Consider the following 19,433-nt stretch of genomic DNA (forward strand, 5'->3'; position numbering starts at 1 on the left):
TCAAATTGGAAGCCTAACTGGTCTAAAGTTCGGACACGTTTGGTCGGTAGTCTCAATCAATGTCATCAATTTTTTGGCGCGCCTTAGGTAATTGGTTGTCTGGGCCATCTCCAGCAGATTCGTCTGCTACAGTGTTTTGCGGTTACACTGTTAGCGTACTGTAGCAACACTGTTTACAGAGGCTGATGGTGTGACCGGAGAGAGAAAAAGAGAGTAGAAGGTAGAAAATAGGGTAGCTGCTGAAGATGAAAAAAATAAAGAATGCTGTAATAGTGATAAGGGATGCTGTAATAGTATTTTTGAGGATGAAAATTTGAGATAGCTGTTGGAGATAACCTAAAGTAGATTGATTTTAACTTTTGGTAAGCCCATGCACACCCGAGCATTTCTTCGGTCAACAGGGGGCGCCGCGTTTTGGCTGCCCATGGCAACAGCTCATTTATGCATGGATTTCAAAACTCATATATTAATAAGTTTCAAATTGCTATATCTACTAAACATTACTATATCCAAATTGTGATCTATTTGCACTGTTATATTTCTTATAATTAAATTTATAACATAAGATCTCACTTAGTTATGTTTCGTTAAAAAAACAATGACTTATGAATTTCATATGCCATACTCACAACTTGACATTTTCCGGTGAATTGGCAAGGCTACCATCCAAACAACAATTTTTCTCCCGTACTTTAGCATTGTCTATGTTTTGATGACACCAAAATTTCAGTGAGGCTAGTTATACCAAATATGCTCTTAGTCTCTGAATGCCACTAACTGTTGTCGTTATGCGGCTAGCCACTCGATTCGATCCGGGATACAGTGTTGACCAACATGTGATTATATTGGCATACAACCGATTCAAGATATATAGTTCAGGCTAAATTCATGTGTATTGTTTTGTGTGCATACATCCAAGGGCCACCATGTCCAACTCCAATCAAATGCTACGGCCAACACCAACCCTGTAGAGTTTGTCATGCATGCATGATCGCTCAGGGAAAAGTCTGCATTCGAATCAGTGGCCTAGTTTTTTCAGCGTGAAGATAGCATGATGATAACTGATGATTTGCCTATTGGGATACGTACAACTATCTCGGATAGAAGAGAGAGGTAGGTACCCTGTGCTGGTCAAGGAAGACGGGCGGCGCGTGTCATCAGCAGTATGTTGCAAATAATACGTACACTTATTCATCCCAATATATTTCACCAGCTTATTAAACTTTCGACAAACAAGTGTACAAGAAGCGTTTAGATTAGGAATATGAAAATATTGATCTTCTGGACAAGTCATCACCGGTACCACAATTTTAATATGTTTTTAATAGTTTTTCCAATAATTAACTAGGAAAAAACGAAACCTCAAACTAACCCATTTGCTGTGCTCCAACGCAGGCTGGCGCGGGTGACCAAACGAGCGAGCTCTCTTTCTCTCCATGTGGCAAGTGGCAACTGAAGTGAAAGCAAGAGTCATTGATTACTTTTGACAAATGAGATTTTGAGTGATTTGATGACCGACTTGCACCAGAAATTCATGTTTGTCAAAGGATTTCTACGTGAATGTAACGAGAGATAGTTCAATCTATTATATTACTAATTGCCCAACAAAAAATATCTTCCTTCACTCTCAAGCCCTACAAATTATCACTTTAATCAGAAAAAAAAGAAAGCAATTATCCCTATACATATTTATAAATTACCCATCACTGCTACATGTTTATAAATTATCTACCACTGCTATTACAAAAATCTATATTACTTACCCATGCCATTAAAAAAATAAACCAAAAATACCCTTATATCTGCTCCTATATTGCTCATCTCTGCCATTATTAAAAAATTAAGCCAATGCTAGTAAAAAATATAACATAATTTTCCTTAAAAAAGACAATATAATTTGATTAATGCATAAGTTCACCTTTGCCATTATTAAAAATTAAGCCAAATGGCAGTAAAAAAAAAAGATGACATAATTTGCCTAAAAGATAGCATAATTTGGTTAATGCAAAAGTTCATTGTATCTTGTTTGCATTTAAGATTTCAAAGTTACAATTTAAATGATCTTTTCTTTTAACATAAAATGTAATAGAAAAAAAATAAAAATAGAAACCTAGCTCAATACGAGAGGTGTAAAAAAAGAAAAAGTAGATAAGACCTTAGACAAGAGGATAACCGATCTATTCAAATTATAGAAAAAACAAGGGTCTGCTCAAATAAAAGAAAATGACGTAACATATTCTCTTTCACTCCCGGACGATGTAGATGGGCTAGCTATTCAATTAGCGTTGTTGCCGCTTTGTAGTAGCAGAAGGGACATTGACGCTAAAGATGTTACAAAGTATAGTGGTGTTGAAGTAGGAGATGAGCTCAGATGGCATATCCAACGCTAAATGACCAAGGCAGATGTAAAAAAAAAAGGATACATGCAGCGATGATGGAACCGCAACCTCTGGCAGTGTCAAGGAACACTGGTGAATCCATTGATCTGCAGAGTAAGACACGTGAACGAATCGATATAAGAGGATACGAGTTCTGCTGCACTGGGCTTTAACTGTGTAGCTCAAGGTCACGATGTTACAAAGGTGACATGGAAAGTTACAATCTGCAGACCGCACAAATGATAGAGCATGACCTCCCAACCCAAATAAAAGCTATTATGTTGGAATATGAAAGGAAAAAGAAAGAAAGAATAAACGCCTATAGAGCACAATCTACGTGAAATGGATCAAATAGATGACGATATAGTGTTCGAACATATGAAAAAATTATTATGGTGGGCTCAGATCCAAATTGTGTCTAACAAGGAGAAGACACAGTAGTGACGAAATAAGAGCGATAGTAAGATAAATCACAAATTCTTGATAAATATGGCAACAGTTCTAATCACAAATTAGCCGCGTAATTGTGGGGACCACCAGCTAGTTTCTATAGGAATTTGGAAACACTAGCACATCAACTTGTGTGACTGCACAGGCTAAAAATTTAGTTTACGGTTAAATTGTAGATATTTATATTAATAATAGTTGTATGCTAAGATATATTAGCTATTTATATTTAAATATTGGAATGTAAAATATAAATGTATTTTTTTTTCATAATATTGGAATCATGTTTATTATTTGTGAATAGATCTAATTTAAAATTTTCATTTTATGTGTTATGCAAATTGATTTTTATTTGTTTCTTGATTTTTTGAAATTTATTATTTTTAATGTCGTCACTGTATCTCATATTATTTTTTAAAATACATTATAAATTCTTTGATATTATTTTTATGTGATAATCCGTAATATGTTTGCGTTCTATTATTTTAATTTTGTAATATTTCATTACACGCATATTTAATTAGCATATTTTAATTGATTTGGAAAAGTGTGTTGATTGCTAACGTAACTAAATTAGAGTTTGCTAATGTAACCTTGTTGGACAAAGGGTATCTACAACCAAAAAAAAAAAAGGATAAGAAAGGCAAAAACAAGAAGTAGTCTTAGGGCTAGATTCTATGATTTATTTTTTAATTCCATAGTTACAGATAATCAATCAATCAATTCGACGGTAGGATGTTTTGCTTTTTTATCAAAATTTCTAGGATTAACGTGGAGGTATCAAAAGAAGCTCAAATTAGTAAATATAAGATAGATAACCCATCGTATCAGAAAACGGTACAGAAATATATATGGATTTAGAATTTTGAGCCATTATCATTGGTTATACTAGTACGTCTTTTTCATCTAGCTAGCTAGACGTTGACTGCGGGCCCACATGGTTCATAATCTTGCTTGGAACTTTAAACCAGTGGACGGAAAATATTGGACTAATCGTTTGGACTGATTAGGCACGAGCATTTGTCCAAGGAAATTCAGTCATGACCAGACCCTGTGCGGCCCTTTTTTTTGCAACTTCGAAACCATTGCCAGTTAGCATCGACATGACTGAATGATATCAACAACTCGATTTTCTATTTTTCTTACTTGATTACCTGATTCACCCTGAAGCACATCCCCTATGCCTAAAGCAGCAATGTCAAGCAGGAGGAAGCATGTTTAGCCAAGATCTGGCGATTAGATCGGTGAACGCCAGATTAATATTTTTAGGAGGATGCAAAATGGCTGATACGAGGAGTTGAACACATTGAATGGTCCGCGCTTAGAAGAGATGAATACTGGATTATCTGGTGTTTATGATTTGTCTGGGATGAGTTCCTCAACATAGAATTTTGATTTTGACTAATCCATAATAGTGTTGTATATGCATGTTTGCTTGTCTTGTGTTGTATAGGTGATGGATGTAATTTGACGATCGATGACAGTATGATCGGGACCAAATGAGATGTTTGGTGCTAGACGATCGATGATGCCGGACAGAGTCAAGGATGATCATACTTATACACGTGAAAGTCAAACAAAACATATGAAGCTGGATGAAGACGACGTGTTGATAAAGTCAAGCGAATATGATACCGGTACAAGTAATAAGGCAGCACGAGGGATTGAGAGCGGCAAAGACTTGCTAGCGGTCAAGATCACAAGACGGAGTACATGTGTCGATATCGGGATGCTTACTTAAGGCGTAAACAAGTGGCAATGAGCCAAGATCGCAAGACGAAATACACGTGTCGACATTGAGAAGTGTGCAAGACGGTTTCGTGGTTTGGTTTTAAAATCGTGGAAGGATGAAGTGCACGTGAAATCATCGCGAAGCTTGTGTTGAGACGAAGCTAAGTCATGAAGACGTCACAGCCGTTTGATGTATGGAGCAAAAAATGGATCAAAATATCTCGATATTAGGTAGGAGGCCATTAGAAAAGAGTGATATTTTAGGAATAAGGGAACTTAAAAGCTAAGCTAACTCTGTAGGCTTATAAATAAAGGGGTAGGACTATATGGAAGATTTGAGACAATCATTTGAGTTTGAGTGCTAAAGTTTTAGAGGAGAGAGAGGTGGTAGCTTAGCCTATATATTATGAGAGATTTTTGTGAGTAAAATACTTTATAATCCGTCGAAAATAGGATTATCCTACGCAACTAATGAAATTTATGTTCATCTCTTTCTAGTATTTTTTCTATTGAATCTCTTACTTTGGCTGAAAGTTTTGCGGTTTTTATTGTAATTTTTATTTAGTTATTGAGCTAAGAAGTTTTCACCTTTGACTTCTTTGAAGTTTTTATAGCAAGAGAGTCACGACTTCTTTGATGTTTTTTTGTTGCAACTTATTTTTCTCTCCGATTTTGCTTACACAATGTGTTTTGAGTGCATTGGGTGCGAAAAAATAAAGATCATCTATTTTGAAAGAAACCAATAAATCACATATTCACTCTTCTTAAATTGTTGTTTTCGGTCCTGCATCATAAATACAACAACTGATCCTGGCGTAGCTAGCCTTATTATATTGTTCCGACACACATGATCGTCGTTGGGACGCAGCACCGGCTCCTAGTTCACCTTGGAGCAGGTGAGCCTGATCTGCCCCTGTGTCCCGGTCAGCGGGCTGATGTTCCCCATCCTCACCATGGCCAGGGCGAAGTCCCTGTTGAACCGCCTCGGGGTGGACGCGTACGTCCGGACCAGGCGGTCGGTTGGGCCGCCGTTGAAGAGCTGCTGGTCCGAGTGCAGGAGCCCGCTCTGCACCAGCAGGTTGCCATAGTAGGCGTTGTCGAACGCGGTGGGCGTCGTGACGTCCAGCGGCGCCAGGTTGCCGTCGCCGCTGCCGCTCGCCGCGGGGCAGTTGGCCTTGCGCAGCGTCGCGAAGGTCGAGTTGACGTTGGTGTCGTTGTAGATATGGGCCCGGAAGTTCTGGCACTGCGCCTGCCCAATCGTGTGCGCGCCTGCACGTCGTATTCTCGGAGTTAGTGTCTTGCACATACCATGCATGCATCTTGGCATGAAAAGTTCAGAGATGAAACGTGGTAACTAGTTTGTACCCGAGAGAGCAACCATGTCGCTTCTGCTAAGGCTTTTCTTGGCGAACGCGGCGGTGAGATTGGCGAGGTCCAAAGAAGGAGCAGGCAGGTCGCTGTTGGCCTGAGATATGTTCGCTGTCGTCGAGTCCCTCCTCCCCAGAAGAACCCTCCACGAAGGCCCGCCCAACTGCACGCATGCAGACGAAAAGGCAAATCCTTAGTTTGATCTGTTCCGGTGTTGAGTGCGAGTGTGCGACTGTAGACGGCGTATATATCTTACCGCGACGACGGAATCGCGGGCGGCGACGGCGAGGATGTCGGCGCAGGAGACGGTCTGCTTGCAGACGGCCTCCACCTGCGCCTTGATGTTGTCGATGACGTTCAAGCCTCTGATGGATCCAGCGTTCGGGAACGCCGTCTGCTCGCCGGTGAAGTTGGCCGTGTCGTTCAGCAACACGGACGCGTCGCACCCCTGCAGATGCATGTCATACACGTACAAAGATGTTTACCTTCGGTTGGTACACAAAAATACAGATACAGGATTAACAGTAGTTAATTGGTTACTTAAAGAGTCAAATTAGGAGGTCCTGGGCTTTTTAGTGTCGATATAAGCATCAACATATGAGTTCGTTGTGCTCTGACGCACTGAACTAGTACAGGTGACAGACTGAAGTAGTACAGAAGCAGTGTTCTAACCTATGGTCACATGAGCTAATTGCCATAGTCAAAATATATCTAAGTAGAAGAGAGTGAGACTCGAAAGGGACTTGCTTGGACAAAGCAGTCATGGAAGTGGAGCCTGAGCAAGGAGGCCCCCATGCGAGTCTCCTGTGCCACTGCGGCCGTCACGGCGGCCTTGATGGTGGCCAGAGCTCTGGGGCACGACCTAGAGTAGAAATTTGGCGACAGTTGCGCCTTGGCCGCCGTCGCTAGGCACAAGAGCACCAGGACCGACAGAGACGAGGCCATGGCCAGCAGCACCACCGCAATGCAGCTACACTGCAGTCAATAATTTAGAGATGCAAGTATTTGCAATGGCTTGCATAGCATGCATTGCTCATCGATTTGTTTATATATTGTAGCAACGTGTTAGCTTATTTCCGGCCCGTGACACAGTCTGTTGGTAAAATGTCACACTGTTAGAGACGTGATGCTACATGCATTTTTGTTGGCCATCGATGTAGTATGGTTTTCATCATCATGCATGGAGATGGAGCCCAAATCAACAATGGAAAACTAATCAGTTGGCTTGCACGCTAAGGATGTATGTGGTAGAGACATCACAATCGTCACCGGAGGGCTCGTACTTTCGAATATTAGTTTGGTCCTGTTAGATAAGCCAGTATAGAATCGGATAGGCCTGCTAAGTTTTGCCGTTTTGGCTTTCCTGCTGCTCGTTCTCGTTTCGACTAGGGCAAGACGTACACAGAGCACCTGTTTTCCCTTGATATGCAATCCTCTCTCCAAAACAGGCCCTAAATTAAGTTTGCCTGCCTCGATTAAACTCAGTCTGATATGCAAATATGCAATCGTTGTCGTACGAGCTAGCAAAGGAAAATATCAGTTTCTCCACTGAAGTGACTGAGCACATGCGGTTGTTATCATGCAACTGTGTCAGCCATGCAGAATTTGTCTGGGGTTAAGAAAAGCCACTAACTGATCCGAGTGATTGCGATATGCTAGTGGTTGAGGAGACCAATAAAACGGTAGTATTTGCATGATCGTGATGTGTTAATCCTCCTTTTGTTGACTAAAGCAGTTAATAGTCAAGACTCATTGCTAAAGCGACGTGTTTAATCTTGACAGTTAGGACCATCGCTACTACACACGTTCCAGAGAATCAATATATTCTCATCAGTACGTTCCGAAATAGTCGTCGTCGCTATATTTCTAGACTTTGATGAATGACGACAGATAAATTCTACTATTTTGTTACCGCAGTGGAGATAGTGGTACACTCAACTGAAGAGTTGTTGCTGTAATTCGCCGGCACTTCACTTTCAACTGTCAACGGTAGTCAAACGAGCGATAGCGAACAGCACAAGGATATCAACAAGTTTGCGAGTTGCCGGTAATCATGCCATGAAGTTGCCGGTAATCATGCCATGTCAGACTAAAATCTCTGGTTGAACAGAAAGATGCCCTTTTAATCTCCATCACCACAGCTGGCAGGCTTGTATTTTCAATCGTCTGCTTGCAAACGCAAACAGTGCAAACTAATCAAAGATGATGTCTCTTTCGCACCAAACATGCACGTATCCTCCAATCGTTTTCAGTCTCCTGAGCGCGGTGCAATACAATTCTTTTCGGCCGGTTCTTGGAATTTTCTACGTGAGGATTGAGACAAATAAAGCTGCAGCGCCGAGTCGGACCAGCGTGACGCAAAGGGTCAAAAACTTTCAAGGAAACGACGATGCCGGCAGGATCCGACCTTCTCGATCGGCTGGCTAGTGCGCCCGCCACAGACGTTAACTTGCACGCAAGCATGCAGCAACAAATTGAAGGGTTCGGCTCTGTGCTGCTGCTTGGCACATCCAATGGATCGATATATAGATGCTGGTGTGTAACAAGATTATACTAATATATATGTGAACAAATATTTTCGTCCGAATATCTCGTAAGTTGAATGAACCGGATAAAATCGCCACGCAATCCAGTTGTGTACTTCCAAACACTACCAAGCTTCTGAACGAGCTTCTCGATCTGAAAATGTAGCATTTCTTCACGGCTTCACCTATGTATCTAGCCGGCCACTGCATGCATGCGAGCCCAAGTCCAACTTCACAGTCGAAAACTTGCATGCATTTGGAGTGTTAGCGCGAGCACTCCATGACCGCATGCACTATATCTACAGTGCTATTAAATGCAGCTCGATCTCCTCCTCTTGGCGTCTGGCAGCCACGTCTTCTAGAACTGAATCTAGTTTCCATGCGTGCGAGAGCTTCAACGAAGCCCAGAAGTCGAGCGACACCCGTCGCCGTTCTTTCTGTGGTGCGCATCGATATCATGGCAGCACACCGCTTTTTGGAAGCAACTGCGCAGCGATCGATCCTTATCCCCGCGTTCGCAGATCGCGGTTGGGTCGTTGGGCTCCGTCGGTATCTGCGACTGCTCGTCTGCTCTTTTTGGCTCTCTCCGTGCGTCGGTCGCCGGTGGGCACAGCTTTGTTTGAAGTTTCTGTGGAATCATGAAGCTCCCTCCATTTTGATGAGACCTGCGGCCGTGCTGTACATGACGGCGAGGCGTTTATCTCTTCCAGCTGAATTTGTAGTTGTTTTACTCGCGCTCTGCTTGTGTCCTTTTTCTAGATTACAGAGGGTTTTTTGTTTTGTTTTTGAGAGAGAGAGGACACATGGACACAGAGAACTATTACTCTATTGATTGTGCATGTGGTAGGCGATTTTTTAATATTTTTTAAATTCAAAACTTGTAAATATATGTGTCCGTTTTGAAATTTTTTATATCCTTTTTGAATTTTTTTTATACTTTATAAGTATAGAATTGCAAAATTTCAGAACGACCATATATTTGCAATTTTTATTTAAAAATAAAAAAAAACCACTTCGGCTCAGTTTCCAAGCGAGCCCATGGTATCATCGAAAAGCCCACAGATGTGAGCCGCCTGAAACTAGGCCTAGAAGAGGCCCAATTATTCTCTCTCAGAAAAAAAAAAAGGAAAGGCCGAATTGTTCTCTCTTAGAAAAAAAGAAGAGGCCCACTTCTGCTATTCCTCTGGTGGTCTGCGGATCTCTCTAAGCTCCTCACATGGCGGCGGCGCGCCGGGATGGTGCCCCGGCCGGCCCTCCGCGCGTTGGCCGCCGGTCCTCCCTGCCACTCAAATGCGTAGCGTCGACCCACGGACTATTACGTACTCAAATGCAGGCGAGATCGAGCACATGGGACGGGAGTACCTGCTGCTTCCTGATGGAATAATTGGTCATGCATGGAGACTTCCTCGACTCAAATCTTCCAAACAACATGATTAGATGAGAGCCGGTCGAAATGTTTGTTTTAGCCGCGTGTCTAATCATGCAGTGGCTAGTGCAGATTTCCGTAGGTAAGTACCATGCACATTGTCGCCGCATGGGCAACACGTACCTCACGCCTGCCAAAACCTGCCTATGAGCACATGGATACTAGACAAGTACCATCGCAATGCAGAAGAAATCAAGAAACAGAGACTAGTAAATGCATGCTATCTTATTAACCAGAAAAAGATCCGCTCATCGCCATGGCAAGGATTGGCGTGCGAGTACCAGCCAAGAGCACTCCAACTCACGGAGAGGTTGCGCTCATACGTGAAAATAGGAGAGGGTTATATTTTCTTATTTAATTGTGTCGGTTAAAACTCGAATTTAATATCGATCCTGATATCATATTGAGCTTCATGCACCGACTAGTTTACCCTAAATACCTAAGCTGATGTGAAAGATGAACAATTCACTTATTGCTGGGGACTGATCTCACAAGCCCCATTCAAATCTTGGGTTGAAGACCTCTGCGATTATGTTTACTGACAAAACTTAGTTGTCGTAGCTCTGTTATGTTGCAGGAATCGATCGACACCCAGAAGGTAGTCTTCGAATCAGAACCGTAGGAACGTCTCCATTGGATGGAATCAGCGAAGCCTACGCCAGACCTTCGGGTGTCAACTGAGGGCCTTCGCTCAGTGTCACGAGAGAATCCGCTAAATAGGCACTGAATGTGTCGTCGTAGGCATAGCCTTCCTCGAGCCTTCGTAGACCAGTCGAAGACCACCACTTGGCGATACTAGGGGACGAATGAAGAGAGGCCGAAGGCATCGCCAGGGTGGGCCTTCGGGAGCCCGGGCGAAGAGTGGTCGTTGTTGACAACCAAAGACGACAAGTGACAGAATTGTAATGAGCCAGCTGTACTTAGAAAAGTGTCAAATTACCCACAAATATACCAAAAATATGGTAGTTAGAAGGGCAATATTGTAAACTGTAATAGTGAGTGGGTGAGTGTGGCCTATAATAGGTCAGCACTGTAACAAAAAAGAAAGGTGATATTAATAGCAATGCATAGTTTCCCACCTTGTGTGTTCTTCCTCGTAGCCTTTAGATCTCTTTGGGGTTCCGAAGGCCCACCACCTTGTTCCGTTACGCAAGTTTCCAACCACTGGCGCCGTCCATGGGGATCAACACATTCCGAAACAATACCACCCAAGAAGAAGCCGAAGGGCATTGAAGCATCAATGCAGCAGATGCAACAACTTTTGGAGGGGGATGCGACCGTGACCTCTACCCCTTCGGCCACTGCAGAGCTGAACATCACCACAGTAGAGGCAGCTGAAGAAGTCCAAGAAGAACAACGCTATGTGGCCATGCTGACCGATGGGGAGCATCGAGTTCGCAAAGACCCAACTTACCAAGAAGATGCAAATGCTTCAATGCGAAGGGTAGAGGCTGGCCTTCGTGCTCATTTCGAAGCTTTGGCAGCTGCGAAGGAAAAGGCCCTTCAAGCTTAAGGGCATGCCGATCATTTTCAGGACTATGAAGACGATGATGAAGAAGAAACTGAAGCGAAAAGAGTTGCACGGCTAGAAACCGAACACCTAGAGCAACAAATAGCACAAAAGAAGCGAATGCTAGAAAACTTAACAACGAGTTGGAAGGCAGCCGGATACCATCGACGAGCTGACAAGGCCAGAAGAATGCTGGAACAGTTGCAAGGCCAAATTAATGTGCTGCATCACGAGGGCGAGGAGGCACCACATACTATCACCCCTTCGTCAACGTTTGCGGCCCGGCCCATGCAAGACCTTCGGCGCAGGTCTCGCGCAGGAGATCTAGACTCACCGCTCTCCTCTGGCTTGTAGAACCAGCCTTGGCCTTCGGGTTTCAAAATGCCACAGATGGTGATGTTTGACGAAGAATCGGACACGAGGGAGTTCTTCATGAGCTTCGAGGTTGCAGTAGAAATCACTGGTGGAGACGACACAACACTGGCAAAGGCCTTTATGTTGGTAGTGAAAGGGATGGCAAGATCCTGGTACTCTGTCCTACCTCCGGGGTCAATTTACTCGTGGGTGTAGCTGCGCAATGCCCTGTTCGGTAATTTCTAGGGCAATCGTGTGGTAAAAATCATAGCCAGAGACCTCTAAGCAACAGCTGACGGAGCCACTGAAAGACTACATGCATTGTTTTGTACATGTACTTTGTTAGGCGAAGGGATTAAGTGAAGACACAATCATCAATGCCGCTATTCAAGGCATCAGGGGAGGGATGCTGGCAAGAAAACTAACACGTAAGAGGTTGAAGAGTGTACATGAACTCTTCAAAAAAATAGAGGAATACGCAAGGTCCAAAGTGGACCATCATCGAAGGAAAAGTAATATGACAGTGTCAAAAATGTCGAAGCCTTATCCCTGAAACAAGGACGCAAATGCTGGCCAGCTAAAAGACAGACAAAAGCAACCGAAGAAATACCAGTTCTTCGGGTATATTGCGAAGAAAAAAGAAGTCAATTGGATAGAACCTGGACCTGAGGATGTCTCGCAAAAGGTTGTCAAAGCCCAGGGCGCTGGAGTACGTGACAGCTGAAGCAGTAGAGGTCACGGAGGCTGAGGTGGATGAGGAGGACGAGCACCGTGTGACCCAAGCACATTGTATTGTGAGATACACGGCGAAGGTGCCGGTCATACAATTAAACATTATCCACATATTGTAGCCATGAAAGAAGGCTTGCGGAAGCAACCCTTCGACCCTGCAAGAGTAGTGCATCATGCCATGCCATATAGGCTAGACAATGCGTGGTAATGTCAACAGGGTCAGGGCCAGGCTGATGGTCCAAACCCTTCAACATTTACTCCTTAATGGCGCCCAATGACTTTGGTGCAGCCACATGGGCCGACACCTTCGGCTCCACCAGATCAGACCTATACTCAATCTACAGTTGTTCATGCACTGCTTCCATCTCCTCTGCCAAGACCTGTAATCGAAGGTCCCCTAGAAATTAGTAGGTCGGTAAACATAGTAACACATGGATTGGACGTGGTGTTGGCAATCACTGATGGCTCTAATCAGGAGACCGAGTGCAAGAGGCAATGAAAAGAATATGTTCAAAGTGTGAACCATGTCGGTGTAATCCCTGCTTTTGTCCATTCAAAGTGGTCTCGTGTCCCCATCACCTTCTCTCAAGAAGATATGAGAGTCCTAGAATATCCACATACAGATGCCTTCATCATCACTGCTAATATTTCAGGCAATGAAGTCCATAGGATCCTAATAGATGGTGGCATCTTGGCAGACATCATCTTTGCCGTCGCTTTTGATAGGATGCGGCAAAGTATCTTGCAGCAGGCTATATCACGATCATAGGAGCTGAAATGAGAGAAGAAGCTAAGCGACGGATGATGGAATTCGTTTGCAATAACGAAGATGTCTTCGCATGGTCACCGAAGGACTTGCAAGGTGTTAAAAGAGAGATCGTCAAGCATACTCTGGATGTTGATCCAAACCCGAAGCCAAAGAAACAAAGGCTTCGGAAAGCCTCCTAAGAAAGAGAAGATGCAGTGAAGGCTGAGGTGCAGAAGTTGCTCGATGCCAGGGTTATACGCGAAGTACTACACTCTAAGTGGCTGGCCAACCCAGTGTTAGTCAACAAAAGAAATAGTAAATGGAGAATGTGTATTGATTTCACATATCTAGATAGAGCGTGTTCGAAGGATGACTTTACTTTGCCATGCATTGATCAATTAGTAGACTCCACAGCTAGTTGTAAAATGCTGAGTTTTCTGGACGCATATTCCGGATATCATCAGGTTTGGATGGCGAAGAAGGATGAGGAAAAAACAAGCTTTATAACATCCTTCGGGACATATTGTTTTGCAAGGATGGCCTTTGGCATTTGGAATGCTGGAGCTACTTTCACCAGATTGGTCCATGTGGTATTGAAGTCCCAGTTGGAAAGAAATGTATCCGCGTACATCGACGACATAATCGTTGTTGGGGGAAATACCCCAGCCCACAGATATTGCTAAAAAGTCAAAACCAGGAGCTCCTTTGGAGCCCTTGGGCTCTAAATCCAAAGGAGGAAGCCTGGCTTCCAAAGACCATAGGCCCCTCCGGCTACTGTTCCCAAAAACAGGAGAAGAAGCCATCCTCTGGGGGAGGTTGAGAGTCATCTCTGAGGACCCCCGACGCTCCGGTCTCGTTGGCCTCTCGGAGCCCCAGTCTCCTGGAGCCATAGCTTTCTGGAGCCCCCAGTGTCCCGGAGCCACAGCCTCCCGAAGCCCCAGGCTCTCGAATGCCCCTGTCTCCCGGAGCCATAGCCTCTCGAAGCCTCGGTCTCCCAAAGGCCCCCATCTCCCAAAGCCTGGGTGGGCTCCCTAGAGCCCACAGGAAGGGGCCATTAGACCTTGGAAAAAGATCAACCAAAGCGGACCCACCCACCGTCCTTCACTTAAAAGGAGGTGACATACATTTAATGTGACGCAAGTGGAGGTCATCCTGACATCTTAGCAGTGCGGTACCGCAATAGGCGATTGACAGAATACCACACCTTTAGGGCCGCTTGCATTATTGTATAGCCATAGTAGATAATATCTTCTAAATTAGGGCAAAGGTATCCCACCTAGACCTGTGTTGTGTGATTCAATCGGCTCTAGGCCCATGACGTATTGCGATATTTGTATCTTTGTAAGGACATACCTGAATATTTGTACCCTAGATAGCCCTATAAATACAGACCCTTGGCCATCAGGTTAAGCGACCGATCCTTTTTATTATCAACATGTTTGGTATTCCTCCCTTTCCACTTCTTCTCCAAGTTTGACCACTCCTGTGAATGAGCCCTCGCCACACTTGTCCGTGCAAGATATCTTCTTGCTCCAATAGCGCGTCGTCCGTGGGATCTAAACATAGAAGTACAAGGGGAGGTAGGACGCCAACAAGGACCACCAAGGCACTGGCGCAAGCAGCCGCTTCTATCACCACACCCATGTAGGAGTAGGCATGGCAGCTGTGACCAGGCACCCTATGTGCCCCGTCCGCTTCACAGCTAGGTAGAGTGGCAGCCCTCCGGCCAACGTCGACCCGATAGCCTAGGTTGGCACGGAAGTTCGAACCAACGTAGAAGCTTTCCTACAGTCGCGCGGTGAGGACATCGCCGCACCCTAAGAGGTTGCCACCGAGGCCATTGCAAGATAGGCCGCTCTCCAATGGTTCCGAGCGCTTGAGCCCAAGGGCACCCATGCCTGAGCCCAGCCCCCAGATGTTTTCGGTGGTGACGTCCCTGGCACCTCCGTCGACCTAGTGTCCTCTAAGAGCTTGGTCACCCGACAACCTCCTCGCCCCCCGTGGGTGGAAGGAAGTTCCAGGGGGACCATAGGCTCTGATACGTGCAGATCTCGCCTGCACCGGGGGCACCGACCATAGGCTCTGACCCTACCAGAAAAATACCCTTGCACATTGCACGGGGTCAGGCATGGCTATAGTACCAGTCTTTGCTGGACCCTCGTAACCTTCCGGGAGGAATACCTCGAGAGGAGGACGGGACGCCCGGTAGGAGGAAAAGCTGGCAACAGGCGATCTGGTGGTCGTGAGGCTGCAGCGGGTCGTCAGGCAAGAGGTCGGATCTTACCAAACCCTACTCGGCCCGTACGGTCACCTCCAGCTTTGCCACCAATGGTGCAATTCCCCAGTGATGGGGACCAAGACTCACAAGCGGCCCCACCTGGGCCTCCAGAGGTGTGGGACCCCCCATTGGCCTCCCGGGACGGGTTCAATGTTTGAGAGGTTGGCTATACCAAAGGAGTACCAGGCTTCGACAACGGGCGGACTCTCGTGTAACCTGGACCTTTCAGCAGACAACCCCGGCCAGGGGAGCCAACCCTTCCAGTGCCATTAGGCTGCGAAAGCTCCCTGGCCCCCGACCTTGTGGCAGAGGCTTCATTTTTGCAAAGGTACACCCGTCTACAGCCACCTAGTAATAACTTATCCAAGTAGTTTATATTTATATTGCAAAGTCGGTATACCCTGAAAATAGCTAGCCTAGCTATTATGAAGTATTTATGACAGATAACTAATAGGCAGCAGTAGGGTACTATAAAACCTAGGTCGCGCCTCTGTGCAGCAATAGGCAGCTTTACTTAATCTTTATCACTGTTTAACAGTAAAGTATGAAACTTAGCTTAAAATTTGCACCCTTACCTAAAAATACCATTTATCATGCGGCAGGAAAGACCCCACCGGCTGATCGATAGTGTAAACCTCGATACCGAAGGTACAAAAACTTAAGTCTAAGGTTATATATCGATCCGACAGTAGGTAGTAGAACCTAAGTCATGCCTCAGTATGACATGCGCTAAAGAATATCCATTCGACCTAGTCGCGACTTATACTGCCAATTAGCTAGTTGCCGAAATGGTAAGGTACTAGACCTAGCTTGGGTTATATCTCTATTCAAACAATAGCGGTAGAATTTAAAATATATCTTTATACCTAAAGGCGTTGTCTAGGTAGGAGATATGGACTATAAATAAATCGGCACTGTAACCAAAAACATGAGTGACCTTAATAGCAATATACATTTCCTCACCTTATGTGTTCTTCCTCTCAGCCTTCGGATCTCTTTGGATTCTAAATGCCCACCACCTTATTCGATTACACAAATTTCCAATGCTTATACTTCAACACACCAACACATATCATAAGCTGAGCTGGCCCGCAACTCTCAACATACGCACGGATCGCAATATTGTCTGCTTCGCTCTCGTCCGTCTTGACATCCGCAGCTAGCCTTGTTTGATCTGGCTCCGGTCGATCCTCTGCAAGATGTTCCTGCACTGTATGTCTCATTCACAAGGATCGATCACGAGCGCATAGTAGCATAGCGTGCATGCTTCCTCAAGATACGGTGGCTGAACAGCGAGCTGGCTTCATTCAATTCGCCCCTTGTCTTGTCCCAGGAGATCACGCCAGAATAACGTGAGTGACCAGTTGTTGTCCCCTTCCCCTGCCTTCTCATTGGCCGCCTTCCATGGATATTGGAGCTATGCCTGGTTTGTTCGTAACCGACTCTGCCTGCATGCAGCTGGAGCTGGTTGGCTCATTGGATTCCTAGCTGCCTCTCGTCCTGGCTATCATCATAAGCATATGATCGATGCCATTGGCCATAACAAATGCTAGCTAAGGCAAGTTTTCTCAACATCAACTGCTGTACTGTTTGGAATAAGTACGAGATCAACAGTTAAACAGTCGTGCTCCTACAAAATGGAGCTCCAAGGACTCTAATGATGACAATCGTGAATATACTGATCAGGAGTTTGATGTTGGCTTACAGTAACACTGTAACAGGCCTGGCTCTACTGGGGAGGAGTATCTGCATATTGCATTCGCATAGTGCCACTTGACTTATCTGATGGTAGGCTTGATGGGTAAAGCAAGAGAATAAATGAATAGATGGTCACATGTGGTATCTGTTGTGCACCTCTTAGAATCGTCATTGTCTTCAGGTTAATTTTGATGCACATTTTTTTAAATAAAGAAATGTCTTTATTCCGGCCTTCGTATAAGATTTTGATGTACATGAAGTGCAGTAAGTTGAGTAGTAATTCTTTAACCCCGCAGTTAGCCGGAGAGGGGAAATATGTGATCACATTTAGTCATGATCAGTAAAAGGAACAGCATATGTTACACACTTACACCTTGCAATAAGATGACGAGCTACATACACATAACGCCAACTAATAGTACACGGGATGCCGCTACAGATTCTCTGAAGTTTTTTTCCCCTTCAGATCATCTCGGATAGAATAGATCTTCAAGAGTAAATCTCGGCAAAATCACCGGGATCGACAAGAAGGAAATGCCAGGGCGCATTGCGATCATTCTGTCATGCTCGTTGATGAAGTGGCCTCTTTTGCTACTCCTCTCGTTCGCTACCGCCTTCGGAGCTGTTCCTGACGGCCTGCAAAACCGCTTGTTTCACGACATGTTCATCCACATTCCCTGCCTGGTTCTACATCAGATTCAGGCGATGTTTCACAAGAAAAAACTGAACATCAGAATCAATGTTTCACAAAATTTGACTGAGCGTTCAACTAATGATTAAGAAATGATTGAGCTCTCATTACCTCTCCTCCGGCTGCCTCAAGACGGAAGGTATCGGCGCAAGACGCCGTGGCTTCGAGTACATTGAGGCCCAGCTCATCAAACGCTTCGAGGACAGAAACGAGCAGCCCGGGGCAGCTCTTGTCGGAGAACACGTTGACGAGGAACCCGCCGTGCCCTAGGGTTTCCACAGTGACGTCCTGCGTTGATTGAATCGAATATATCCAGCCCAGACGATAGATTCAGCGAATGGATGATCGACATGTCACTACATGCATGTTAAGCACGGCACTGTACTCAATGATGATCAGAGCATTCGAATTTTGTTACCGTCGGGAAGGAGTTCTGCTGCTTGGGTGCGTCTTGTTGCTCGCATGCCATCTCTTGATTGAGCCTGACGATCTTCTGCGTCAGCTCTTTGATGTACTCTGAGGCGTCCATGATTATGGAAGTGTCGCTCAGCTGCGACCATGGAAATAAGGGCAACAAAACAGTGTCAGCTGGTACTGTGACTTTGCTTCGATTCTGTTTGATTGCATATACAAGTGTAGGTCCAGTTATGTCTCGCCACCTGTTCATGGGAAACTTGAGCTTTTTTGCTCATTTTTTCCAGAACGGGCCTCCCGAATTTCATTACCAGGAAACAACCAAATTACACATAGTTTTTTCCGATTGAGCAAAACAAATACTGAAAGCTAAAAAGAATACACAGCTGTAGAAACCACCAGTGCAGCACCGAGGGTACCAGCTTTTTTGCTCATTTAATCGCTGGGAATGTAACTGGTACTACTGAATGCTTAAGATGGAGCGAAACATGCACAAGAAGCATACAGAAAAGAATAAGAAAAGCAAGGAGAAATTAACACTAGGGTTACCGCGTGAGACTGAGTGATGGAGCGAAGGATCTGCAGCTTCTCATGTAGACCACCTGCTTTCTTGCGTTCCCTCGACATCATCTGCCTACCTCTCTCCTGCTCGATCTTCCTCTCCTCACGGTAGTCGCTTCGAGCTGCTTCAAAGGATCGGCAATGGCTCCATGTCTTTATAGTCGTCTAGTAGACGTTGCAAGCTGTTCGCCACTCACGTGACCTTATTTGCTTCCGGGAAAAATGATAGGAAAAACAAGGGAACGTATGACAGAGGATGCACAAACGCATACTGTTCTTGTATACACATGTGAGGATGAATTCTAGCTGTAAGGGATCATTGGAGCATGCAAGTTGGACTCTGAGTTTGGATCTGTTTTTTTTCTCCATATGTTGCTCATTTTTATAGTAAATTGTATAACAGGCAATGCACTAAACTAGTCTCGATTGTTCAGTTAGGTCACCGATACAATGCATTACATATATGTTAGGTGTGATCTTGCTTAAAGTGGGTAGCTAGGAGGAATCGCTAACACGCCACCAGGCCCTAATCAATTGGCATGCATACTTGAAACGTGCCACCGTGGCAAGCG

The 19,433-nt window shown here is 44.8% G+C and overlaps 2 protein-coding genes across 2 annotated transcripts; both read right to left on the minus strand.

The window, feature by feature from the left end:
* Positions 1 to 5,291: 5,291 nt before the first annotated feature.
* LOC133891890 (peroxidase 70) lies at positions 5,292 to 6,932 on the minus strand. Its single transcript, XM_062332592.1, has 4 exons — positions 6,672 to 6,932; positions 6,181 to 6,372; positions 5,922 to 6,087; positions 5,292 to 5,825 (listed from the first exon to the last, which is right to left on the minus strand). The coding sequence occupies exons 1-4, from the start codon at positions 6,867 to 6,869 to the stop codon at positions 5,434 to 5,436; spliced, it is 948 nt and encodes a 315-aa protein (XP_062188576.1). The 5' UTR covers positions 6,870 to 6,932; the 3' UTR covers positions 5,292 to 5,433.
* Positions 6,933 to 17,423: 10,491 nt separating this feature from the next.
* On the minus strand, positions 17,424 to 19,219 carry LOC133893174 (transcription factor SCREAM2-like). The gene is made up of 4 exons (XM_062334147.1): positions 18,850 to 19,219; positions 18,305 to 18,436; positions 17,998 to 18,174; positions 17,424 to 17,882 (listed from the first exon to the last, which is right to left on the minus strand). Exons 1-4 carry the CDS (start codon positions 18,928 to 18,930, stop codon positions 17,787 to 17,789), a joined length of 486 nt encoding a protein of 161 aa, XP_062190131.1. The 5' UTR covers positions 18,931 to 19,219; the 3' UTR covers positions 17,424 to 17,786.
* Between the last annotated feature and the right edge of the window lie 214 nt (positions 19,220 to 19,433).

Source organism: Phragmites australis, chromosome 15 (genome assembly GCF_958298935.1).
Source record: "Phragmites australis chromosome 15, lpPhrAust1.1, whole genome shotgun sequence".
Taxonomy (NCBI): Eukaryota; Viridiplantae; Streptophyta; class Magnoliopsida; order Poales; family Poaceae; genus Phragmites; species Phragmites australis.

What these genes read in the sequence shown, in the direction of transcription:
- LOC133891890 (XM_062332592.1), bottom strand. Translation starts at nt 6,869, where the DNA reads ATGGCCTCGTCTCTGTCGGTCCTGGTGCTCTTGTGCCTAGCGACGGCG. An exon ending in TCCATGACTGCTTTGTCCAA is followed by an intron (nt 6,373 to 6,671) that starts GCAAGTCCCTTT and finishes ATGCATCTGCAG; the next exon opens with GGGTGCGACGCGTCCGTGTT. An exon ending in CGACATGGTTGCTCTCTCGG is followed by an intron (nt 5,826 to 5,921) that starts GTACAAACTAGT and finishes TACGACGTGCAG; the next exon opens with GCGCGCACACGATTGGGCAG.
- LOC133893174 (XM_062334147.1), bottom strand. Translation starts at nt 18,930, where the DNA reads ATGATGTCGAGGGAACGCAAGAAAGCAGGTGGTCTACATGAGAAGCTG. An exon ending in AGCAGAACTCCTTCCCGACG is followed by an intron (nt 18,175 to 18,304) that starts GTAACAAAATTC and finishes CAATCAACGCAG; the next exon opens with GACGTCACTGTGGAAACCCT. An exon ending in TTGAGGCAGCCGGAGGAGAG is followed by an intron (nt 17,883 to 17,997) that starts GTAATGAGAGCT and finishes AATCTGATGTAG; the next exon opens with AACCAGGCAGGGAATGTGGA.